This window comes from Cornus florida, unplaced genomic scaffold (assembly GCF_030987335.1).
Source record: "Cornus florida cultivar Cherokee Brave unplaced genomic scaffold, ASM3098733v1 CherokeeBrave_3.0.0_Hap2_Chr10, whole genome shotgun sequence".
Lineage (NCBI taxonomy): Eukaryota > Viridiplantae > Streptophyta > Magnoliopsida > Cornales > Cornaceae > Cornus > Cornus florida.
The window spans coordinates 30,967,076-30,994,911 of NW_026775580.1; the positions used below are offsets into that span (position 1 = coordinate 30,967,076).

The 27,836-nt window shown below is 34.1% G+C and overlaps 1 protein-coding gene and 1 long non-coding RNA gene across 11 annotated transcripts; both read right to left on the reverse strand.

Annotated features, from left to right (window-relative positions):
- Nucleotides 1-5,735: 5,735 nt before the first annotated feature.
- On the reverse strand, nt 5,736-13,637 carry LOC132276518 (uncharacterized). Of its 9 annotated transcripts, none has more exons than XR_009470886.1 (4): nt 13,302-13,604; nt 13,096-13,166; nt 10,923-12,920; nt 5,919-10,652 (listed from the first exon to the last, which is right to left on the reverse strand). It is a non-coding gene; the product is annotated as an uncharacterized LOC132276518 (long non-coding RNA). The 9 variants fall into 9 exon arrangements; XR_009470893.1 differs by having other exon boundaries at nt 5,919-9,509; nt 9,860-12,920; nt 13,302-13,603; XR_009470889.1 differs by having other exon boundaries at nt 5,919-11,845; nt 12,393-12,920; nt 13,302-13,602.
- A 476-nt stretch (nt 13,638-14,113) lies between these two features.
- On the reverse strand, nt 14,114-17,488 carry LOC132279734 (protein FAR-RED IMPAIRED RESPONSE 1-like). 2 transcript variants are annotated; one of them, XM_059781772.1, is made up of 3 exons: nt 17,180-17,488; nt 14,524-16,631; nt 14,114-14,411 (listed from the first exon to the last, which is right to left on the reverse strand). In XM_059781772.1, the coding sequence occupies exon 2, from the start codon at nt 16,622-16,624 to the stop codon at nt 14,690-14,692; it is 1,935 nt and encodes a 644-aa protein (XP_059637755.1). In that variant the 5' UTR covers nt 16,625-16,631; nt 17,180-17,488; the 3' UTR covers nt 14,114-14,411; nt 14,524-14,689. The 2 variants fall into 2 exon arrangements, with proteins under 2 accessions (XP_059637755.1, XP_059637753.1); XM_059781770.1 differs by having other exon boundaries at nt 14,524-17,488.
- Nucleotides 17,489-27,836: the final 10,348 nt, after the last annotated feature.

The following is a 27,836-nucleotide window of genomic DNA, read 5'->3' on the forward strand; positions in this document are numbered from 1 at the left end:
ACCATTAATTAAAATGCCGAAACTATCCTTTTAAAATTAGGGGTATTACACCCATACTCGGCTACATACTCCTTGTAACGCTTTTCGGACAACAGCCTTTCAAAATGTGTGAAGAAATTTGGAAGAATCAGTTGCCTGGATAAGTATGCCTTCAAGCAACCATTGAAACTTTCACTCAGTTGTGTACTGCGGATACCCGCAGACCAGGCATGTTTGATAAATGCCATGGCCCATCTATGTTTCAAACCTAACAAATTTGTAAGCCACGTGTTACCAACAAGACCATATTCCATTATCATTAAATTCCATTCCTTTGTAAATTCTTCCTCCTCCTCAATTTAAAACATTAATTTTGATTACACCTTCTTTAAGCCTTCGACACGTCTAAACAAGAACGCTAGATGCTTCTGTGCATTTTACATTAGGTGTCAAACACACAGATAATATTTTGTCCCTGGCATCACCTGAAAAATTATTTTTTGTAATATAACTACGTAATAACATGTACCACTGCTAACTACACAATGCAAAAGGAAATGCAAAGAGTGGAGATCTGAATTGAAATCACATGCGTCAATGCCTTTCCCATTGCAGCATTTTGATCAGTGAAGATCGTCTTTGGCGCTTTACCAGACATTGCTTTCAAAAACATTTGAAACAACCAAAAAAACGAATCTGCAGTCTCGTCATACATGAACACTGCTCCAAACACAGCGGTCTCTCGGTGATGATTCAACCCCAAGAAACTTCCAAATAGACGGTTGCCATGTACAACTTTGTAGGTTGTGTCAAAACTTGCAACATCTAAAAAATTGCAATAATCAACTATCATTTTTTAATCAACCCAGAATGTGTTTGTGATCATTTGATCACTATCCAATTGGAATGCATAAAAGAAAGATGGATCTTTATAAGACTGAGTCTCAAAATAATTCATTAGTCATGCTGCCTTTCAATATTCAAGCTCATTTTGTCTTCGAGTCCTTATATGATTTTGTAAATCCAACTTCATATACCCAACTGATTCTCTTCCACCAGCTTACCTTCCCATCAACTCATATGAATTGCGAGGGGTTATTCCTGAATCATAAGCTCATTCCAAATCAATGGCCTGAACGCGGGTAATTCTATGTTGGGACAGCAGCATGTGTATGCATTCATCAATCATCAACGGATGGTTGTGGCTTTCAACAAATTTTGTAACTTCCAACTTACGGGTATACTTGGAATATTGTATAAGCATTCAAGCAAGGCAACCAGTTCATGTTTCGGCCCTGGGAGTCTTTGTATTACTATCCCGAATGTCGTCAACCCTGAAACCCTCCTTGCAGCATGTTAACAATCTCGATGACAGTTTACCAGTCTTCTTGGTCTTATTAAAATACTCTTTGCGGATGCTAAAACCGACTGGACCGGTGTATGAATTATAGAAATCATATTCCTCTTCCTCAGTTTCAAACTTCATACCTATTCTTGGTTTCCATTCTATGACATCGGCCCCTGCAATAGGAGCGTTTCCTGTATATGTGGTGTCTTCGATATTATTTAATACCTCTTCCATTCCAATAATTCAAATCAGAAACCAACAACATAAAAATAAAAAATAAAAATAAATAAATGAACAAAGGGTTGTCTTGCATGTATGGACAATTTTATTAATTGGAACAATTTTCTAACCTATTAACATTATTCAAGATAGTATAATGTATCAGGGATCCAACTTCCTCAACTGCACATATTTTAATTTTGTTACAAATAACAAAATTAATGATTTATTTAACTTTTTCCAACTTAAACATGCACTTCCAACCTTTTTGGGCTTTATATTTTCATAAAAATTACAACTACATTAACTTATTCATTTAACTTTTTTCAAATCAAACATGGACTTGCAAACTTTTTTGGGCTTATTTTGAGAAACATTACAACCATGTTAAGTTATTTATAATGAACAATCATAACTCTTAATGGAAACTTACAGGAATACAATGAAAAATTTATTCTAACATCTTAAATTGGAAGTGTAAAACCTCCATTCAACCTCCATTTCTTATAATACAGAATATCCCAACTATTTTGTAATATTTATCACAAATAAAACACTTACAATGGAAAATTTATTCTAACATCTTAAATTGGAAGTTTAAAACATAACATAACTTATAATACAGAATATCACAACTTTTACACAATTTAATAATAAAATTTTCAGAATTTCTCATTCAATTTTTTACAATTTAATAACAGTTTAAGAATAACCAAACAAAACTAATGAAACACATTGTCATACTATTCACAAATTCACTTACAAAACTAGTACACTGTACCTTCATCTTCCTCAGCGTTCAATCAAACATAGGACACTATAACTTCGTCTTCTCCGGCATTCAATCAAACCTTTGGAAAGAAATTGTAAATTTGGAAAGAAGAAAATTAAGGAAAGCTGAGACTTTTTTGGGAAGAGGAATTTATTTCTTACTATATTTTGGGAGAGAAGAAGAAAGAAGATTAAGAAGAGGCGTAGCTTCGTCACTGTAGCTTCGTCTTCTCCGACATTCAATCAAACCTTTGAAAAAAAATTGTAAATTTGGAAAGAAGAAAATTAAAGAAAACATAGTTGAGACTTTTTTTGGAAGAGGAATTTATTTATTTCTATGTTTTGGGAGAGAAGAAGAAAGAAGATTAAGAAGAGACACTAAATCTGTTTTAGAATTTTCAATTTGACGCTTAAATATGAGTTTAAATAAGTATAATTTCGTATATGTGTATATATATAATTTCGTATATGTGTATATATATTTCGTATATGTGTGTGTATGCATATATATACCTTTTTTTACCCAACGTCCTGTTTGGCCATTTTTACTGCCGCTATAGTGCATGAACAATAAGAACCGGGGGAAACAGGTCTCCTGTTCCACTGGAGACGATTTTGGTCCGATCTACACTAGGCACTGTTATATATATATTTCCTAACAATGAAAAACTTCTCAAAGATACGATTGTTCATTTTCATGTTGCTGAGCTTATTATTATTATTATTTAATTTGTTTTAATTTATTTTATAGCTTGGTTTTAACTATATTGGATGGTTAGTTTCTCGAATAATTTTATATAGGTTAACAGTGCATGTAAATTGTCCAACTGAGTGGCACTCGGATGTATAAATTAATTTTTAATTTATAAGAATTTATTTTCTTTCACCTTTTTTCATATTCTTTCTAAAATCCCTCATTTGACTCGTGGTTTCTTAAAAAAAAAATAATTTATGAATGAATCTTTTACTCTAATATAATAGAATTTTTAATTCATTATAAATTCAATGCAACAGAACACAAAAAGTATGGGTTGACAATTTCTATTTATTATTTTATTCTTTCATTGATAATTTCATATGTCTCAATTGACATACATAATCATGTATATTTAATTCAAATATGTTTTGAAAATAGGTTTGTTGTGTGGCAATTAATTTACATAATATTTCTATTCATTTTTAATTTTTTATATTGCTTTTTAATTTTTTTATAAAATTAACATTTTTAACTTTTTATAATATTATTTAATTTAATTCAAAAAAATATAAATAAGGATATCTTTTTAGGTTAAACACAAACTTCTCTATCTATTAATGAAAATAAGGGATATCTTTTTATTCCAATTCTTTATTTTAATATATATAAAAAATAAAAATAAAAACCTCAATTGAAAATGAAAAGAAATATTAATAATAGAATTTTATTTTTCTTTAATTTAGAGTTATATATTATTATGAAGGAACTTCTCCTTTTTATTTTAATTTTCAAATTTCATACTTTATAAATATATTACTAATCTCAATATTGCATTTTACTTGAATTACGTTCTTGTGCATCCCATATGCGTCTTTACTAGTTTAAGATAAATTTTGTAACTTTTTTTTAGTTTATTAAATATTTAATGATCATAATTATTAAAATAAAAAAATGATGTTAAAATTTAAAATTATCATAAGAAATAAAAGAAACAGAAAAATTATAGCTAATAAGATAATATTTATTTGTATATTAATTAATAATTGGGGCTCATTCGTAACTTTGTTTGTTGTATCATTTTGATCCCAGTTTTATATATTTCATTTCATCTCAGGGTTGTAGTAAAAGAATTTCTACAGCATATTTCTACAGTATATTCCGAAGCAATAGGATCCAAGTGGAATCGAACCACCATCCTCCCAAATGTTAAACTCTCTTTGGGCGCTCTTACCATTTTGAGCTTACGGATCCACAACCAACTGATTCGCTGCAATTTACTGTTCTTTAGTTCCAAAAAAGGTGTCCCGACTCATGGTTTTCAAAATACGACATCATTTGAGATACATGGAGTAATATATATATATATATATATATATATTTTAAAAAAACACTGCTTGAGGATTTGGATAACTCAATTAAACTTATTATTATTACTCCGATGGGCAATAAAACTCACCCTATTTCAACCACCACACAACCCGCCTCTTCCACTGACTACCACCTTCCACCACTGCAGTCGCCACCACTGCATTTCACCATCGCCAACACCACTACCACTATCGCTGCCACCGTCTGCCACCGCTGTCGCCACCTTCCACCATAACCACCACTTCTACTGCCTTCCACCATGATTCCACCACACCAACACCACTACCGCTGCCACCGTCCACCATTTCCTCGCTACCGCCACCACCGCTATCTCGACCTTCCACCACAACCACCGCCTTCCACCATGCTTCCACCTCCACCTCCACCATCTTCCAACACTGTCAACCTTCCAACACCACCCATTTCTCCTTGCAAAATTGTAGATGAAAAAATAGTATTTTGGAAAATTCAATTTCAAATTTATTTCAATTCTAATTTTTTCAAAAAAAAAACCTAAATTTTAAATTGATCCCACCAAATTTTTCTCACAACGCAAACATGAGTTCAAACTCTAGTGAAATAACCAAAGAAAATTGGAAGAAAATGTGTTCCTCAAAAGTCCACTAGCCAAAAAGTTGGCCGATTTAAAGAAAATAAACCCTATGTTGGCAACAAAAATATAGTTTCGCGCGCTACCAGGCATAGAATTTCAACCCAAATGCTGCACCAAGTCCATTCTAAGTCCAAGGGTCCCACCCTACAGCATTCCTGCTAAAATGTTGGTATGTTGTCGTTCGATCTCATGAAATCTCAAGACCTTAATACATGGGCGTCTTATGCCCAAATTAATAAAAACAATAAAATCTTAATGCTTTGAGAGCACCGTGACTTGAATTTGAGATCGAAATAAATTTAGTTAAATTCATGGAGGTCTTTAACTTTTATTTGAATATTTTTACATACATTAATATTTCATATTATTCACTTAGAATAGTGTTGTAACCATGTCCTGTGTCATTCCATCTCATGAAATCTCAATACCTTCAACCTAGCGTTTCTTGGAAAAATTACATAGGAGTATTCTATGACTAAAAAGCAAACCAAATCAGTTGACTTAGATTTGGATCGAAAGAAATTTAGTTAAATCATGATAAGTTAAATATTAACATAAAGACTCACTGAAAACATTGACTAATATATAAAATCATGAGTGGTAAAATTCTTATAATTTAGAACTAAAAACTAATCCCAATTCAAATTTGAAAACATGTCCTCAAAATATTAAAATTTTAGTTAAAAACCATACCACATGCAGACAAAGCTAATTACAATATGCAAATAAAGCTTCTGTAATCTTCTAAGCAAATAAAAGTTGGATAAATGGTATGATCAGACCACAACCCAAGGTAAATGAGAAATAAGTTGCAATGCCTTGAGCTCAAATCAGTTGCTTTATCCTCCAACCTACTAGACAATTTTTTTGGGAAAACAAACTTGACTAAAACTCAATTATAAATTACAACACTCACAAGAAAGTAAATTATAAATCTAATTTTACCTCAGGCCCAAATGATAATCATTCCGCACGGAACAATACAAAGGAAATCCAAAAATCTTCCAAGGTTGACCGTAGAACATAAAACACTGTACACACTGTGAGAGACAGAATTAATAGTGGGCAGTGGGCAGTGGGCACTGATTGCTCCGAGTAAAAGCAGAAAACAGTGAATATAAGTGACAATACCAGAACTTCAAGTTCAAGAAATAAAAATAAAAATAAAAAGGGCATTATTGTATATCACCAACAAAAGCACCAAATCACTATGTACTTCACCCAAATTTCAGTAAGACATTACAAATTATAAACTGGCATTCATAGAATATTTTATGGCCTCACAAGATGATAACAGAGCAGCTGCAAAACTATTTAAACCAGAATATAATAAGCAAGACAAAAAAAAGTTGTACTCCATATAAAACGGCACGTCATAACAAACCTGGGGAGGATATCAACCAAAGCAAATTCATACATCATCATAAAGAAGATAGGCACCACTATTTTGTCAGCACCAAGCCATGAAGAGCTTCCACAGCAGCCACGACACATCAAACAGCAATCACCATCACACTGCTGAGGTTATCAATATATCTTGGACTTCCCCCTATGATGAACAGATTCAGAGATATTTTGGGACCAGTAATAATTTCAATTCCAATCCCCGGGAAGTAATAAAATCACAAATTTACAATCAACACAAGTTCAGATACTAATATTTTTTTTTTTTTTTTTGATAAGTAGCAAGTTCAGATACTAATATATAACTACCATACAACTGCAAACTCCTCATTAGGGCCCCACTATATTTCCAAGATGACTTGGCTTTTTACATTAGTATCACAATTGGCATCTTTATAGAAGGATAATCAAATAAAGTACATTTTGATTTCGAGGCAGACTATATTTCCAAGATGACTTGGCTTTTTACATTAGTATCAAAATTGGCATCTTTACAGAAGGAAAATCAAATAAAGTACATTTGGATTTCGAGGCAGAAAAAAAAAAATTTGCTTACAAGTCAAGAGCCAAAATAGATAATATCTCAAGGCTTCACTATATATAGTGCATTCTTTATTTAAAAACATGAGTTTGATAAAAGTTGTGTGATGAATGAGAATTAACAGAAAAATGTACAGGTGTTTTTGCTTGTACCTCTTGCAGATAACAAATTATGAAGTTGATCCAAACCTTGATTTCCTCAGTCCATACGAAGATCACACAAAAGGAAGTTTTGCCTCAAATGGGTATGTAACACAGTGGATTTAGAATCGATCACCAACCAAAACCATTCAAGAGAGCAACACAGGGAAAGAATAAACTATAAAGATTCGTTTGGAGAAATGGGAGGGCACTGGACATACAGAAAGTGAGAGCCAGGCAAACCAGTACATCTCCCCGAATCCTGAGCAGCAGTAAAATATAACGAATGATATTAATCAAAAGCAAATTCAAAATTCAGAGAATAAAGATAGGGAAACCACTGAAAATAATCTTTTGCCACCACCAGCCATGAAGAGCTCCACAACAGCTACAAGACCTCCATGCAGCATTGAATAGCCATTGAGATCACACCAACCATTCTGCCACGAACAAATCTTTATCTTCTTCCCCTAGGATTAACAGGTTACAATAGGAATCCTTGTAACCAGTAGTATAATACATCGTAAAACCAAAATCCCCCGAAAGTAAATTTCTATAATCACAACAATCAGAATCCAAGCATCCCAAGCCCACATACCAAGTTAACTGCAACTGTACAATTTCTTGATATTCCAAAATGACTTGGATTTCAATTTGGTGACGTAAAACAGTAAGTGCTTGCAATGATTCAGTCAATGTAATACCACATTTGATTTGAAGTTAATAGCCTATTAATTAAAAATGAGATTAATAGATGATAAGATGATAACCTTAGATTGTGCTTGGAGATGATTTAAAACTAACCAATGAAAAATAATCAAAGGCAAAACAAACAAAGGATTCTTCTGGTTGTACCTCTTGCAGATAATCTCACAAAATTGATCGATGTAATTCCCAGATTGATATGAAGTTAGCGCATACCAAACCCTGCATTTCTCAGTATGGTCTATGGAGTTGATTTAGTACTTCACACACTCCAACCAAAACCATTCAAACGGCCTAAAAAATAGGCCTCAAGATCATTAAAATAGGCATCGAGATCATTCTGGAGGAACAAAATAAAGGGAACACGAGACACACGGGAACGGAGAGCCAGGCAAAACCCCGTACCATCTCCCATCACCACAAGAAAGAAAATTTTTATTAGGATTTTCTGGACCTGCCATGCAAGCGCACCTGCATGGCAAAGGTCAGGTGACAAACACTAACTTTTTACATCTCAACCCGGCAAAGGTCAGGTGACAAACACTATTTTTACATCTCAACCTTCGAACGTTTTGTGGCATCAAGAGATCAACAAAGAAAAGCTGCAAAACGCGACCAGCTCATTCAGAATCACATAATCAAATCCCAAAGCAAGACAAACAAATTATTCTCCAATCTCCACAAAATATAGATGACGCAAAGCAGTTCCAACCTCGCACAATAATCGGATCAGCACAACATATTAAACCTGACGCAATCGAGAAACATTCCAGATGATATCACCCAAGAGCAAATTTAGTCACTGAGAAAAAGGATAGGGTGACCGCTAACATTAATCTTTTGCCATCACCAAAGACAAGAAGAGCTTCCACAACAGCTACAAGACCTCCAGGCAGGCAGCATTGAACAGCCATCACCATCACACCGTTGATGGTTGAAAAGTAGAACCATTCCCCCACAAACAGATCTTGATTTCTCCCCCTATGATGAACAGGTTACAGACATTTCCTAACCAAACTAACACATCATAGAACAAAATCCCCAGCCCCACAAACAAACAAAAAAACAGAAGGCTTCTATAAGAACATTCAATGTTGTGCCACTGCACTACTCCATGATATTCCAAGATGACTTAGCTTTTTAAGAACATTATTCGCATCCTTAATAAGAAAAATCAATTAAACATGGTTTGAATTTGGAGACAGAAAACAGCAAATGCTCACTCTAGATGGTCATTTCATTATTGGAACAATACTAATTCAGTCAATGTGATGCCACATTTAATTTGAAGCTAACAGCCTATAACTTGAACATGAGATTAGCCTATAACCTTAAATCTCACTTGGAAGCAAATTTGTAAGAGTGTATTAGATTAAAAACTACACAATGTATAAGAATTAAAAGCAAAATAAACTAAGGGTTGTTTTTTGGCTTGTACCTCTTGCTGATAAACTCAATAAGTTGATCTAACCCAGAAATTCTCAGATTGATACGAAGATAACGCATATCCAACTCTGCATTTCTGAATGAATGATATTAATCAAAAGCAAATTCAAAATTCAGAGTAGGGAAACCACTGACAATAATCTTTTGCTACCACCAGCCATGAAGAGCTCCACAAAGGCTACAAGACCTCCATGCAGCATTGAATAGCAATTGCGATCACACTGCTGAGCTTGAAAAGTTGAACAATTCTGCCAAGAACAAATCTTTATCTTCTTCCCCTAGGATTAACAGGTTACAATAGGAATCTTTGTAACCAGTAGTATAATACATCGTAAATCCAAAATCCGCCGAAAGTAAATTTCTATAATCACAACAATCAGAATCCAAGCATCCCATGCCCAAAAAAAAATGACTTGGATTGAATTTGGTGACATAAAACAGTAAGTGCTTGCAATGATTCAGACAATGTAATACCACATTTGATTTGAAGTTAATAGCCTATAACTTAAAAATGAGATTAATAGATGATAAGATGATAACCTTAGATCGTGCTTGGAGATGATTTAAAACTGACCAATGAATAATAATCAAAAAGGCAAAACAAGCAAAGGATTCTTCTAGCTTGTACCTCTTGCAGATAAACTCACAAAGTTGATCGAACCCTGTAATTCCCAGATTGATATGAAGTTAGCGCATACCCAACCCTGCATTTCTCAGTATGGTCTATGGAGTTGATTTAGTATGCCACACCCCCCAACCAAAACCATCCAAAAGGCCTACAAAATAAGCATCGAGATCATTCTGGACGAACAAATAAAAGGGAACACGAGACACACGGGAAGGGAGAGCCAGGCAAAACCCCATACCATCTCCCTTCACCATAAGAAAGAAAAATTTTATTAGGTTTTTCTGGACCTGCCATGCAAGCGCACCTACATGGCAAAGGTCAGGTGACAAACACTATAACTTTTTACATCTCAATCTTTGAACATTTTGTGGCATCAAGAGATCAACAAAGAACAGCTGCAAAACGCGACCAGCTCATTCAGAATCACTTAATCAAATCCCAAAGCAAGACAAACAAATTATTCTCCAATCTCCACAAAATATAGATGACGCAGAGCAGTTCCTACCTCGCACAATAATCGGATCAGCATAACACATTAAACCTGACACAATCGAGAAACATACCAGATGACATCACACCCAATAGCAAATTTAATCATTGAGAAAAAGGATAGGGCGACCGTTAACACTAATCTTTTGCCATCACCAAAGACATGAAGAGCTTCCACAACCGCTAAGACCTCCAGGCAGGCAGCTTTGAACAGCCATCACCATCACACCGTTGAGGTTGAAAAGTAGAACCATTCCACCACAAACAGATCTTGACTTAGCTTTGTAAGAACATTATTGGCATCCTTAATAAGAAAAATCAATTAAACACGATTTGAATTTGGAGACAAACTGCAAATGCTCACTCTAGATGGTCATTTCATTATTGGAACAATACTAATTCAGTCAATGTAATGCCACATTTAATTTGAAGCTAACAGCCTATAACTTGAACATGAGATTAGCCTATAACCTTAAATCTCGATTGGTAGCAAATTTTTATGTGTGTATCAGATTAAAAACTACACAATGTGTAAGAATTAAAAGCAAAATAAACTAAGGGTTTTGACTTGTACCTCTTGCAGATAAACTCTCTATGTTGATCTAACCCAGCAATTCTCAGATTGATATGAAGATAACGCATATCCAACTCTGCATTTCTGATTATAGCCTATGGAGTGGATGTAGTATCTGGTAGACACAAACCAAACCAGTCAACAGGCCAACAAATTGAAAGCACGATGATCTCTCTGGAAGAACAAGAAAAAAGGGGACATGAGACACACATGAAGGGAGAGCTGGGCAACACCCCGTGCCATCTCCCTTCAACACAAGAAAAGAGAATTTTTATTAGGTTTTTCCTAGACCTGCCATGCAAGCGAACCTGACATGGCAAAGGTCGGTTGACAAGCACAAGAACATTTTACATCTCAAACCCTTCAAAATGTCTTATGGCAACAAAAGATCAGCACCACGACAGCTGCAAAACACTGCAACATCTCGTTCAGAACCGCATAAACAAGATCCCAAAGCAAGACTAACAAGCTATTCTCCCCAAGTTATAGCTGAAGCAAAGCAGTTCCAACCTGGCACTGTAATCAGATGAGCATAACCATATTAAACCTGATGCAGTAGGGAAACATTCCAGATGATATCACCCAAAAGAATTTAAGGCAACATCTGACAATATTCTGCCACAACCAAACCATGAAGAGCTCCCACAATTGCTACATGACCTCCATGCAGAGCATTGAACAGCAATGAGCTTCATTCCGCTGATGTTGAAAAGCCAGGCTACTCCGCTATAAGCAAATCTCGCTCTTCTCCCCCTATAATGAACAGGTTATAAGGGACATTTTGAAACTAGTATAACCCATCATGGTGTATGCACGACCCCAAGAGATTCTGTGGTTACAACCCATCAAGAGCCAGAATCCAGAATCCCATGACAAAATACCTATAGTAACTAATATACAACTGCAACCTCGTCATGAATATCCTACACATGCACAGCTCCATGATATTACAAGATGACCCAGTTTATACATTAATACCTTTTTTGGCAACCTTACAGAAGGAAAAACCAATAAATGACAAACTGGAATCATGCTAGAGACAAAAACAGACATGGATTATTAAAAGATGAGATCTCCCAAAAGGGCTCAGAAAATTATACCATTAATCACTTTTTTTCTCTTCATTGAAGAAATAACAGCAAAATAAGACACGAAGTACAAAAATAACACCCATGTAAAGACTTCTACAAAAATTAGTAATGGTTTGATCATGTCAAAATAGTTAATTTTTCAAAACTTCCCTCTAGATTGTGCCCTCATAATTGAAAGAATAGTAAATTGGCACCAATGCGAATATATATATATTGCACCTCTGATTTTATGTTAATAGTCAATAACATTATAAAATGTATCAACGGAGAATGACTTCAGATTGAGTATGCAAGTATTGCTCGCATCTTAATTGATAAAAAAACTGCTCAGTGAACAAGAATTAATGGTTCAAATTTAGAGAAGTGTTCTTGCTTGTACCTCTGGCAGATAAAATCATGAAGTTGATCCAAGGCTTCATTTCCTGGATCAAATAGGAAGATCATGCAATGGACGCCTTTTTTTCCCCAAATGGAAATGGTGGACGAAGTGGATTTAGAATCCAACACCAGCCAAAACCATTAAGAAGAGATCAACGGAGACAAAATATAAGTATTTCTTCAGAGAATAAAAAGGGGACACGAGACACGGAGGAAGGGAGTGCCGGGCAAAACCCCGTACCATCTCCCTTCAACACAAGAAAAGGAAGTTTTTATTAGGCTTTTTCTTGACCTGCCATGCAAGCGCACCTGACATGGCAAAGGTCACTAGAACATTTCACATCTCTCACAATTCTCTATCTTTCTCTCTCCATCATATACCCTCCTCATATTAAAAAAGAAAGAATATCAAACAGCTACGTAATTCGCAAACAATTACATATAAAACATCCATCAAACCATCTGTTACGAATCTCAGACACCATCAGTAGTCAACAATCAATATACCGAACCCAGTGGGTATCATGATCTGCAAAAACATAAATTCTAATGCTGAGATGATAGATAAGCAGAGACCTATCACAAAATATTGCAGACTTAGTATCAAAAAAGGAATATTCTTCAATAAATTCAACGCCAGAAAGATCGAAACTTGTGTACTTAATTGAAGAGAAACAGTTTACCACTTATCTTCACATATCTACCTGAAAATATTGCAAAAAGCGAATTGTTTTGAGTAGAACAAATCAACAGATTCATATAAGCATCCGATGCCCTCAAAAAAGAAAAATAAAAAAACGAAAACAAACAAAAATCAGATACTTCAATAAATTCAAATCCAGAATGATCGAAAATTTGTGTGCGTAATCGAACAGAAACAGATCTACCACATATCTTCACACAGATCTACCTGAAAACACGTCGACTTGAACCGAATCTGATAGATCTGAAGCACCTGTTGCTGAAACGCCGATGATTGACCAGAAAATCTATGGATCTGTCAAAGAAATGATTGAAGCCGAGAGGTTTATCGAAGAACTACAAAGCCATGATCAAAACGTAGATCGTCGAACGGGAAATCTATGGATCTGTTAAAGAAATTTTTGATGGCGAAAACGAAACGGTAGACTTTTGCCAGACTAGAAATGAGAAATGCGATCAGAGTCGTAATACAGATGCCCTGTTGGAAATGTTGAAAAATCAACGCCTGGATTAGAATAGACGGTTTGTCATTATTATTAATATTATTATTATTATTTATTGAATTTACTTATCTACCCCTGGTTAATAGTCTGTCTTCCGACCTTAATTACGAATTTTTCTTCTAAAATTGCTTCAAAATTTACGGCTAATAGATTGGGCAATAGAAGATGAGTTCAAGAACAAAGCCACGCTTAGTTTTATTTAACATGAGGAAGTGTTTTAACATCTTCGTAGAATTTGTTGAATTGTGTAGTTTGTGTTTTGGTTCCATTATGTGAAGTCATATTGTACTCTAATTTTATGCGAAGTTGGATAGTAATCTTATTGTTAATTAATTCATTTTTTTTAAATCGAAGTTCAATACATGAAGAACCAAATGAGATTATTGGATTTTTTAGCCAATGTAAGACTTGAGCATCTCCAGACCTTGAATTGTTATTGTCTTTAAGTGGTGAGACAATACATGTAATGGTTATGTGCTTTGAACATGTTTATCAAGTGTTTTGAATTGATGTATATCATTGTTGTTGCTCATCAATATGGCATTGCCCTAGTGGAAACCAGCAAGCAAATGCCAAATAACAACCAAAACCAAATGACAAAACCTACACTTAAAAGAGTACAGACCAACAAAAGAAAACTATAGCAAACAGCTGCAATACAAAAGATAGACAACTACAAATAAAATACAAAGTTTGCACTTGGAACTTTAGATTTCTTTTCAGTTACTTTTGTAAATTTAAATTACTACCTTTCTTCTTCTTGGTACTTGTGACTTGCTTTGATCAGGTTGATCTTTTGGCTTTCCTCGAGCGACCTGATAGCACATTATTGAAATAGACAACAAATATTGAAAGATTAAACACCAACAATGGATTCTTGATACGTAAAACACCAACAAGGGTACTGCAATTTATATATATATATACCTTCTTTCGTTTTTCAACTAGTTTCTCAACAATAGATACCTTCCTCTTTGAAGGTGGGCGACCTTTAGTTTGTGCTTTTAATGGAGTAAGCAATTTCTTTCTGCAATCTGGTAGTTCATGAAACATACTGCTAGACTCACCTATTTGACCATTTTGGCAATCTGAGTCAATGGTGGTGAGTTTTTCCTTTATCTCCTAGAAGCTCATATTTTTCACCTGACTCTGCTCCAAACTCTTGCAATTCGTATAACAATGGAATCAAATTATTTTTTTGCAGCCTTTGTTCACTATTACTAAAATCATCATAGATATTTTTCACAAAAGTATACCCACGCTTAATGTCCTTCCGCCAACGGTCTAGTATATAATTAGATGGAACCTCATTTACCTTTTCTTGTATCATCACAGAGATTATATGGCTACATAAAATCCCTTTAAACTCAAACAAATGGCACAAACATCTCAGTTCACCTTCAGCTGCATTGTAGAAAACCTCACAAGTTACCTCTTTCAAAAATCCGCCATCTTTTCCAGCTTTATGATCTTTGACTTCAAAAGTAGAAACTGACCCTTCTCTCTTAATAATAGATGTGTTACAGTACATCAATCCCCTCATCTGCTCTTGAAAATCTTTGAATATATTGTGGATGTAAACATCCTGGAATTGTTTCTCAATGGAGAAAAGAGTTATCTTTGGAATGGTAGAAGTGAAGGAAGAAAAATCTGCTTTGTTTTCTTTTTCAATTTTACTTTTTAAGGCACTATCATACTGTTCAACAAATTGCTTCAAGGTAGTTTTTAAGTGAACATACCCATCAAAGAATGCGTTCATACTTTCACTTCGTTGGATAGTTGACATTCCAGCCCAAAAAGAGCATTTCACATATACGGGAACCCAACGATGACGATCTTTATATAATGAATTCAACCATTCATTGTTCTCAAGATTATACTCTTTAATCAATTCCATCCATTTTCTTTCAAACTCATCATATGTCAGAGATTCATACACAGTATTTTGTAAGCTCCACTTGATTGCTTTATATTGGCCAAGTCCACCTAACTTCATATGAAGCTTTTGCATTATATGCCAGACGCATAATCGATAACAAGACTCTGGAAACACCTTTCTAACTGCTGCTTGAATAGCTTTGCACTGGTATGTGATAATAGCTTTTAGAGCACGCCTTAACATACACGTCAACCATGACTCAAACAACCAAATATAAGTTTCAATATCTTCATTAGATAGCAAGCCACAACTAAACAACACAGATTGCCCATGATGATTCACCCCAACAAACGGAGCAAAAGGTATGTCATATTTATTTGTCAAGTAAGTAGTGTCAAATGTGATAACATCCCCGAAAGACTCATATGCAGCCCTACATCTAGCATCAGCCCAGAAAACATTCCTTAAACGTCCTTCTTCATCCATATCAATCATGTAAAAAAAATTTGGATTCCTATTTTGCATGCGATAAAAATAATTACGAAGGGCTTCAGCATCTCCAATGCCAAGCCTTAACTGTCTTGCTTTTGCAATGTAGTTTCTGCATTCTCTCTCACCAAATGGTAAATATTCATACCCACCAGCTTCAACAACAAGTGAATGATAGTATTTATTTAGTGTTATACCGGCTAAATCATTCAATTCCAATCTTTTTCTGACATGTGAATCTATTACTTTGTTACATCTAAAGTGTTGAACCTTTCCCGGACTTAGTACATGATTATGATCAAGACAGACACGAGGGATAATGAACCTTCCATCATCTTTAGTTGTAACATTGATTTTAGCCTTACAATTTGTCTTGGTTGAAGGCCTTGGATGAAAAGAGTTTTTTGCCTTTGATATTGCTTTGCCATATCTAGCACAGGCAAGTGAAAAGTAACTTGACTTTCCATCACTTCTATTTTTTGTACTTATTTTTGAGACACCAAAACCCAAATGTTTCGCATAATTTATGTAGTAATTACGAACTTCTTCCTCAGACTCAAAGATCATACCTACCTTGGGATTTTCTACTTCATCCTCAACTAATGAAATTTTCAAATCTTGTTCATTCACATTATTACCACTTTCCTCATTGCAAGACATCTTCTATCTGTCAAATGACAAAGTAAGTTGAGAGTGAAACGAATAAAAATAAAATTAAAACGTTAATATGTAAATATTGAAAGTCCAAAAACTATAAAAAGGGAATTAAATTTTTTTTTTTTTCCTTAAAAACAAAGAATAGCATACTTACTAGTGGAAGTTCAATAATTTTTTTTTTTTTTTTTTTTCAAATTGTTGTATATAACTTTTTCCCCATAAATTCAAGTAGGTATAAACTTGTAATATATGTAGAACATGGCAAAAATAATGGTGGAGAGCATAAACTAAACTCAATACCAAGCCTTATGTTAAAGGTGCCAAAGCTTCTTATAGACATCAATTAGATACAATCAATACGTCTATGATTTAATCCTATGAAACAAAAGAATTCAAACACAAATCTCATTGAAACATCTTTGAGCAATTCACCTTTTTTCATTTTCTTATTAACAAGAAAGATTCCCAAAATGAATACAATATATTTAAGAAAAACTCGCAAAATGAATACAAAAAACAGAGGCTAAAAAATATTTTGAAAAAGGATTTAATTCGTACCTTCAATCAAAGAAAGAGATATGTTTCGACTTATCTTCCCTTCGATTTTACAAAGCAACAAAAGGGTTTTCCTTTGGATTTTGCAATATCCAGGATCATAGAAAGGGGGAGTTCAGGAACGAGAATAAAGGAGATAGCGACAAAGGAGAAAAAAGAAAAAAAAAGAGGAAGAAATCGAAGAAACCAGGAGAGAGAAATCGAAGAAATAGAGGGAACCACAACTTTTAAGCTTTCCAGTTTTTACCTTTAGTGCGCGAAAAAAATAAAGAAGAAAAGAAGCCAGCGATTTTTTTGTGATTTCTTTTTAGGATGCCAGCGATTTTTTTGCGATTTCTTTTTAGGGTTCCAGCTATTGTTTTGCGATTTCTTTTTAGGAATCCAACGTGGATGGGTCACGTTAGATTCGGAAGATAAGTCGATAATTAAGGTCGGAAGACCTATCATTTCTCATATATTTTTGTGTAAATTCAGAGTCTACACAAAAAATTTTATGCTACCTATTTTTAGCTCCAACGACTATTTTATATTTTTTATATAAAAAAATATCATCCAATAACAACCAACCACGTGTCATACGCAAGACCCTACATAACTTTTACAAACCTACTTAATTTACTTTACTTTTTCGCGATTAAACCGCACGTCTCAATCCTCCTCAATTAGGAAAATAATATAATTTCCTCCTATATTTTATTTTCCCATCCTGCCAAACTTTTCCGGCTACCACCAGCATTCTAACTTAATAATAAATAATAAAATAATATTCAAGTATGTAAAAACTAGAAACCAACAATATGCAACAACAATTGCAATTGCATCGACTAATCATTGAAAAATAATAATAATTTGTATAATAGTATTAAACAACAATTATATAAAAACTTGATTAAACTATATATCTAATCTTTAACTATTACATATTTATCTCATTAGAATAGAATGTAAAATGATAAAAAATCTAAAAAAATCTTAGAATCTAAGCGATAATGAAAATAATGAATCAGATTATTTTTATTAAAAAAATAAAATAAAAGATAGTTAAGCAATTCTTATCTTACCGCCAATTGTAGATTATATTCTCTATAGCGCTTTAAAAAAGGGGGAAACAAAAAGGCGTAAAGGAATGAGAGAGAAGAAAGAGAATTGCGAGTGGGAAAGGAGGAGGAGAGATAAAATATGCTTACGTGGCTGTGTAAAAGGATTATATAAAATACACAAACCTTTTACGCATTGGTAATGTGACATTGTATGTTAACATATTGCTGGAGATGAAAAAAAAATTACAAATCATATGTGGCAGTGTATATTTTACACAAAAAGATTGTTTTAATAGACCGCTGGAGATGCTCTAATATATTGTTAAAAATGTCCAAATATATAAAAATAATAAATGACCCTTTGCCAGAAACAAGGGTCCGTTTGGTTAGATGAAATTTTTTGATGGAAAGTGAAAGTGAAAGTGAAAGAAATGAAAATCAAGTTTCCATCATGCAAGTGAAAGAAATGAAAATCAAGTTTCCATTATGCATTTGGTTAGCAGGAAAATTTCTGAAGAAAATTGTGAGAAAATCTTATTTTTATTGTTTGGATAGCATGAAAAGGAAAAGAAAATGATTTCACATACCATAAATACCCTTATAATTTTAAATAGTATAAAAATAAATAAATTTGTGTTAGAGAAACAATATTTATACTTAATTATTTATTTTTTGCATTCTCCTTTATATAATTGTGTGTGTGTGTGTATATATATATATATTCACTTGAATTATCGATCTTTTATTTTTGAAAGTGAGAAAATAAACTTGTATTGGTTTTCCATATATATCTAGTTTATTTTATTTTTATTATTTATTATTTCTTTGTTAAAAATTAAAAGTCATGGATGGATTATGCTAAGATAATGTAGATTTAATTATTTATTTAATGGTTAATTACACTCACACCCCTTGAAGTTTGCTCTATTGACAACCATATGAAAGTTGACCTATTTTTGAACAATGACACCCCCTGATCATATTTTGAATCCAAACAGACCCTTAAACGCTGGGAAAAGACAAGTTTGTCCTTCAATATTTAATTTACCATAATAATAAAAATAAAAAATATCCTAAATTGCAAAATGACTTCTTTGTCCAACAATTTTCATACGTACGCACTCCTCTTCTCTTCATCTCTCTCTGTGCTCACACCATTTTTCAACCACGGCTGCCACTATCATCTTTCAACCACGGCTGTCGCCACAGTCTCTCCTCACCCACCGCCACAGCCACCATCTCGTTGGATTGCTCCACCTTTTACCACCATTACCCATCATCACCACCATCCACAATTAGGGCTACAACCACCCCCAAATTATGCTACTTCCCTCTCTTTCGCACACATATATATAGAGACAATTGAAATCGTTTCTTTTCTCTCTTGGACAAAGACACACACACACACACACATATATAGACCACGGACAATTGAAATTGATTCTTCCTTATTTTGCGAACACATATATATCTATACATATATAGATACACAGATAATTACGAGTCTTCCCTCTCTTGCACATAGACATAGAGATACCTATCCACAAACGTGCACACATAACCACACCCATATCACCCCCACAGAAGTTGGGGTTTTGTGATTTCTCCATCAAAACGAACACAAAATTGATATTGCCTCCATCGTAACCATATCTCTAAACGCAAACAAGCCACCGCCGACGATGATGATGATGATGATGACTCAACCTTCCTCTCTTGACACCACCGTTCAATGCCCTAAATGACGGCATCGACCTCTCCCTCATTAAAGCTGTCGACAGATCCCAAAACGCCATTGATTCTTGGTGTCTTGCACTATAACACCATTGACGTTGTCAGATTGTTTCACCTCTTACCAACACTCCCAACCGTGACCACCACTGCTCATTACCACCAACGTGGAGTATTTGTTCAACCTTGAAGATGATGGTGAGAGGTTTGGGTTGTGTACTTATTTTGGTGGATTGTTTATTTTGGTGGATTGTATATTTAATTGTGGGTGGTGGTTGTGGGGATGGAAGTTGCGATGGTGAGTGGAGAGAGAGAAAGAGAGAGAAAAAAAGGGTGGGTAGGAGGTTGGGTGTGGCAGCACAGTGGACGAGCGCAATTGGATTAGGTAATGCGGCGGCAGTTGAGGCGATGATGCAAGGGGGAAGAATGAGGGTAATTTGACTATTTAAAAGGATAGTTTGGTCCAATAAAATGAATGCTAAATGATAAAAATATAATTTCATAATATGAATAGGTCAATTAACAAGTCAAAGGGTAGTAATGTCAATTCATTACATTTGGGGTGTCTTTGTTAACTTTATTAAACCTTAGGGGTTGTGATTGTTCAAAAAGGAACTACCTTTCATTTAGTTGTCAATAAGGCAAACCTCAGGAGGTGTGAGTGTAATTAACCCTTTATTTAAATATAATGTTTGATGCTAGATAGGAATTGTTTTTTTTAAAGTTTATCTGTAGTATAATATTTTTTATGGAAAACCTTTCCTTAAACAAAAAATAAAAATATTATAAAATAATGACGATACAACTAGTAATAGCTTTTAGTTAAATTTCTAACACGTCTAACTCGTTCATTCTAAGGTTGTCTACCAGTTCTGCAACAGATGATGCTTTTATCTAGACATATTTGTTTGATCCATCTCATCAAGTTAAGTGAACAAAAAAATTATTTAAAACATAAGCAAAAAATTCAGCTAGCATGGTAATATTTCAGAAGAACAATACCAAGTCAAAGGCAAATCATACATGGCAAGATTGGAAGCTATATTCTAAATGACATATATGAAAATTTAATTTTACAAAATTTGACATCACTAAAAAAAAAATACAATTAAAACATAATATTATCAGAAGGAAAATATTACAATAATTTGAAACAGTAACTTAAAAAAAGTATAAAATTCCACAGGGTAATACTGAAAGAGACATATTATCATCCTATGAACAAAATGAAGAAAATAGTGAATGCATTGTCCACAAACAGCTAGATCAAGAAAAGTCAGCAAATTTTTGACATTCAAATTATGCAAAGATGTGGTAGAAAAAAAGAATTGCTAGGAGAGAATCTAGAGCAACATTGAGTAAATACTCAGGGAATTATTTAATCCAAATAAATGACATGAATTGATGAGCAAATGCATTTTTTTTAATTTTTTTTATTGATGCAAATTGTCGTACAAATTTGTATGTCCTTAAAAAAAAAAAAACAGATAACAGAGGAAAGAAAGAGAGAGCAAAATTTGCTTGGTATGTGATAAACCTCTAAATTATGCTATTTATATTTTTATCAAAATATATATGGAATGGAGAAGGAAATAAGATATAATATTATGAAGAAAGAAAAAAAAAAATTGATAGGAATTAGTAAATATACATCTATCTGCTTTCAAACTACAATTTGTTCTCTCCAAATGAACTTTTTATCCTCTGTTCCATGTGCTTTGCTACCCATCACCATTTTAGTATTACCTAAAATCCCTTTTTCCTTTTAGGTCCTCATTAAGGCCGACCCAGCAGAGCTCGAGTTCACATAACTAAGCCTCAATCTCAAACTCGCTCTACAATTCAAGCTATTATCACAGGTTAGGGTTCGTTTACAATTCTCACTCTGTGATTCTTGGTGGCGTAGAGAATGGAGGCTTCTCAAGCCATTGACTTCAAATCTAAACATAAGACGCCGTTGGGAGTATTTGTAAAGCTAAAGTTCTTGTTTGAACATAGAGAGAGGATGTAGATGAATAGGCGGAGTTGTTACAGAAATGGAAGTGAGAGATTGACAATAGGTGAGTTTCAAGGCCATTTCCAAGCTCGTTCTCCTCTGGTCAATGGCCAATAATTCCAACATTAACCCTAGTTTTCATCCAACACTTTTGCCATCAAGAGTTATGTACATATTATGGAGAAATATATCTTACGAATTTCATACCTTCCAAAAAAATATATGAAAAAAAATAATTCCATACTGAAAGAAAAAAATAAATGAATTTTGGATGCAGGCATAAAACTACAAACAATTAAATTACTAATACATTATTGTATAAATAAACAATTTACAGAAGAAGAAACTCACCTATTTATCTTTTTTGTAATTTTAGTTAAGAAAAATATAGTTTACCTTTTCAATGAAGTCTATAATTTTAGTGAAGAAGAACGAAAAACTGACATGGGTATAATAGGAAAGTAATATATTAAAGTACAAAAGAATTTTCGTGTGTTTTTTGTGCAAAAAATTTTGGAGAAGCTTCCTTTGGGGTTCATATGGGCTTCCAAGCTCAAAAAGCCCATTTGTAAAAATTTTGAGTGTTTGGCAAAATATTAGGAACAGACTTCTAAGAAAGTGGAAGCCATTCAAAGCCCATTCCAAAGAAGCCTAGAAAACTTTGCTTCCTAAATTCACTTTTTGGGAAGCCAGCATGTAATGACTCTGTCATTTTCCTTTCTTTCTTTTTCCCTATTTTTACGAATATTTTTTTTCCCATTGATGTTTTCCTTTCTGAGTCCGAGTTTTGACCTTTCGGATCGTCGTGAGTGCTCAGGAATAATTCCCAACACTTATTCTTTTGGGAGATTGGTATCATCCTTGTGAAGACCGTGCCATCTCCTTTTTTCTTTTTTTGGACATTTTCTTTTTTGGTATTTTTCCTATTTGTCACTTCTTTCACGTAACCTCACCTTTTATGCTCGGATTTGATTTTTGACTTTACGTACCTTCATTCCATTTGGTTTCTATGAAATGCGTATCTTTACTTTTGTAAAAAAGTACGCTGGTTGTTCACTGTGTCTGTAGTGGCATTGATGCAAAGTTTCTTCGAAAATATTCTTCTTTCTTGGGGTGTTTTTCATAAATATCTTTTGAAGATATTTTGCTTCAGGTGTTTTTTAAAAAAGTATCTTTTGGAAGATATTTTCATTTTGGGTCGTTTGTGTAGTTTCTTTTTTTTGTTGGGGCCTTTGTGCATTTAATAAAAGTTAATGCCAAGAGTCCTGTTTTGGGCTTGGATCCTCGTATGGTATTTATTTTCACTTTTCGTTGAGTCATGTACTCTTAGAATTGCCTTCTGGTCATTTTTCTCAGTTTTAGGGTTTTTGACTCCGGTTGCTGCCGAACTTGCTCGGGGTATATCTTTTTGCTTGGGACTCGGTTTTCTACGCTATTTCTTCCGTTGTTCATTTTTTTCATGTCGGTTCTTTTTCGTTCACGGACTTTTCCCGTTTGAGTGCATCTACGTAGTTTTCAGTTTTCGGGGCTGCGCGGGGCTCGTTCGGGGGTTATTTTTTGAAATATTATAAATAGGGGGAGGAGAGAGAAATTTTCAGATCATTTCTCTCTCCCCATGACTGGGGGTTGCGCCCCTTTTTCTCTTCCTCTTCCTCTCTCCTTTTCTCCTCTATTTCATTTCCTTAACCTTTGATTCTTCCCTCGTCGATGAAGACTTTGTTGTCGGCCTTGGCGAGGCCTTCATTTTTCTTCTTTTAGAATCTGGTTTTAATCACTTTTGAGGTTAGGGTTTGAGTTCGGGTTTAGATTTGGATGTTGCCATAAGAGGGTTTGTTGTTCCCCTCGTTGTCCCCGTCATAAGCCTCACGTTTTGTCGGCTACGGAGAGGTTTCATTTTGGTGTCATTTGAGATTTTCTTCTCAAATTGAGGTAGGGAATGTTTTCATGTTTATATCCTTAATGTTTTGTGTGTTCTTGGGGTTTATATAAGTTGTATGCATGTCTTTAGATGAAATCTAGAATTGTATATAGTTGTATTTGTATGAAAAGTAATTTACATAGTTGTAACTTGCTTGGAATTAACTAAAGGTATGTTATTAAATTAGGCCATGACTTTATCTTAAACATATATTAATTTAGAATTATTTGGATGAGTTTTGAAATCTAGAGATTTTCATTAAATGAATTAATTAAAATCTATTTGATTGCTCCATTGATTTAATTAAGTGTTTGACTTGAAATCTGTAATGACCATGACATGAACCTTGACGAATATTAATTTGAAGTCATTTGGAGTTGTTTTGAAATCTAGAGAATTTAACTTTTGTATTTAATTAAATTCTATTTAATTGTTTATTAAGTTAGTCATGTATTTGATATTATTTTAATGCTTAAATCATGAATCTAGAACTTGTAGTATACTTACATGACTATATTCTAAGTGTGTTATCTTAGTGTAACTTGTAAGTATATACTTTGTATATTTAACTTATCACATGCCATGTTAGTTAATGATTGGATACATGTGTAGTATACGTATTTTATTTAGGAAGAGTGCCTCATTTAGTATTTACTAAATTCTAGGAGCTCATGTTGTTGTATTGACTTCCTTACAAGCTTATTCTTATGTTGTTACAAGCTTATTCTTATGTTGTTACTAATTTAATACTTAAGCTACTTTGATAATTTAATTTGGTTGATACATGGTATCATTGATTTGTGTAACAAATCGTACGATGAAGATTCGACATTTATATGCTTTGCACATGTAACGAATCGCACATTGAAGATTCAACATTTCGTATGCCATTAATTGTGAACTTAGGGCATGATTTGTGTGTATTCCAATTTGTTGTGCATGGTATGTGGCTATTTGCTTGTATATATATAATATATACGTTGTTGCACAATTTGTTGATTTTGGAAATTTGGGACGTCGTTGTTATGACTACGGCTAGGGCTCGGCTCTAGTATGGGGAATATGAGTTCCCCCTACAGTCTAGTGCACACATAGGGAGGTTACCTATGGGCTAGTAACCCTAAAGTAACCACGTGTCGGTCTGATTCGATTAATATCTAAGTATCCACCTTTGTTTGATTTCGTATTTTCGTTTCAAGTTGATAACTATATAAAGTTGTAACTTGTTGTTTCTTATTAACTTCGTACTTAAATTCCAAGTTGATATCACTAAATAGGTGTAACTTGTTGTTTCTTGTTGACTTCGTACTTTACTTCTAAGTTGATATCATTAAATAGATGTAACTTGTTGTTTCTTATTAATTTCGTATTTTAAGTTCAAGTTGATAATATCTTGGAGTTGTAACTAGTTGTTGTGTACTTGGTTCCCCAATTTTGTTAAATTGCACTAATATTGTGGTTTATGCTATAAATGCTTTAAGGTACCTTAGGATGCTCCCTTAGTATCATCTTGGACATAGACGTTAGGTGGCATGAACATTTTTTTAAAATGTCGTCTCGGTCTCGAAAATCCCGCGTCAAATCTGATTTTCTGGTGCGCACACTTTTTCAGGAAAAAGTCTGATCTAAGGGGCATTTTAGGTATTTCACTTGAAGATTAAAAAATTCTCTTCACATGGTCATGTAGAAAACATGATTTTGGGGGGGTTACTTCACAAATTTTTTTTTCCCCAAAAAAGGTCATTTAAGCCCTCAAAACAACATTTGAAGTCAAAAAATAGGTACAGGTCCACATGGCATGTCAAGGGGCTGCAGCGCGCACGGCACGCGGCGTGTGCCGTGGGCATCATGACAGCTCTGACGCCTTATTTTTGTTTTGGCCATAACTTCTTCGTCTGGACTCCGAATCAGGCGATTCTTGAGTCTAACTTCATTAGTTTTTTGTTGTCTTTCAATGGTATGCTCAGTAGTATCCATAATTATTTTGAAAAGACCATTTTACCCCTAGGGTTGCATTTGTCCGTTTTTAAAACGTATCTTCCGCATCTTGTCTCTTTGTGTTCTGTGGCTTTATGGAAAGTCACATTCGTGTCTTAGGGATGACGTGCATCCCTAGAGACTTCGTTTTTTGTGTGAAAGGACCACTTTGCCCTTGGGGCCATACTTGGTCTATTTTTAACTTTTGCTTCCGCTTTCGTTCTCGTTGAGTTTTGTGACTTCATGGAAGGTCACTTTTATGTCTTAGGGATGTTGTATGTCCCTAGAGACCTTGTTTTTATTTAGCTTCCGCATTTAGGATCCGTTATCAAATCATTCTTCGAGTCATCACAGGGCGCACTGGATTGAAAAATCCAAGGTCGTCACACAATACCTTATTTTAAGTAAAAAATTGTATCGACGATTTTGCCCCAATTTATTTTCTGAAACTGGTCGATGATGGGTTCGCAAGAACAATGATGCTACATGAAAGAGTTGCGGAGAACTCTTTTTCTTCCCTTCAAATTCCAAGCTTAAACAATTCTTACGAGTTTTGTAGAAATATACGAGTCTTGATCTTGTAGAAAAATACTAAGTCTTGCATATAATTATGCAAAGTTAGGGTTATAAAGATTAATCGTCATATTTATATGTGAAATTGGGGAGAAACACATAGAGAATACACTTATGTGCTACCCTCCAATTTCATCTATTAATACGGATCTGTAGTTTAAGATAATGAAATTAAGTACTGCTAGACTCCTATTCATGGTATTATTCTTCATCTGATTCCATCTTTGTGCTATTTGTTACCGCCATATAGTTGAAATGTTGATAAATGTTTCGGGTATGTTCCCTCCCTCTCTCTAGAATTTCATGGACCAATGAAGAGATATGTAGCGTAGATATTTACTAATATTGAAAGTTTAAGAATAGCACCTTTATTGCAGGTATAACGCTGTATCAAGTGGTACAGAAACTCAAAATTCTGAAGCACTCTCTCAAGACTAACTGCAGGAGAGAGTTTTCTGAGATTGATGATAAGCGCTGAAAAGTGCGCATTTAAACCCCTTAAATGTTCTAAGACCTTATTTTATCTAATTTTCCCATTTTAGTATTAATTTATGTTTTTGTCTATTTTTAGGTCAATAAGGTTCAAATGGGCTAATTTCGGTCCATTAAGGCCTTTTTGGAGTCAAACTAAGTCTTGGTGAGAAGCTGGAGCAAAAGGAGGCTGATGCTGAAAACTGCCTAGTTAAAACGATCATGTGAACAATCGAACCCTGAATGATCGAACCATGAACGATCATATCTCTGAACGATCGAACCAACTCTGAACGATCACACCATACCTCTGAACGATCACACTGTTGGTTGGATCGATCAAATTGTTCGCAGAATTTATAAAAAAGTAGATCTAAAGCTCATTTCGAACCAACTTGGGATGTGCTTAAAAGTGGAGATCCTAGGGCCGAGCTCTCACATTTTTAGGCTCTAAAAGCCTTGTATATAAGAGGGATTGAGCCATTTTTGTAGAGATTCATATTTTTACATTGTAATTTCTATATTATTTTAGTTTTCTTTCTCTAAAAAGTTAAAGATTAGGGTTAGAAGAAAAGAGGGAAGTGGAGGCACATCTCAAGAACACATCTCTAGATCCACATACTCTCTCTCTCTAGAGCTTCAAAGAAGAAGAAGAAAAAGACGAAGAAGAAGATGGAACCATGTTTGGAGCTTGCCCTTGAGGGTTTCATGACCACATCCACCTCCTCCATGATTGGCTAGGCTCTTCACTTAGGGTTTGGATGAGCCCTAAGTCTTGTGTAATCTAAACCCTTGTATTTTTATTTTTGGGGATTTATATATATATTGTTGTGATTAATGGTTAGCCTTGTGATTGTTGATTTAATTTTTCCTAGTGATTCTCTATTTTAATTACATGTTATCTTATGTGTGATTATTTAGGAATTGATCTCTTCACTAGATTCTCTATGTTGG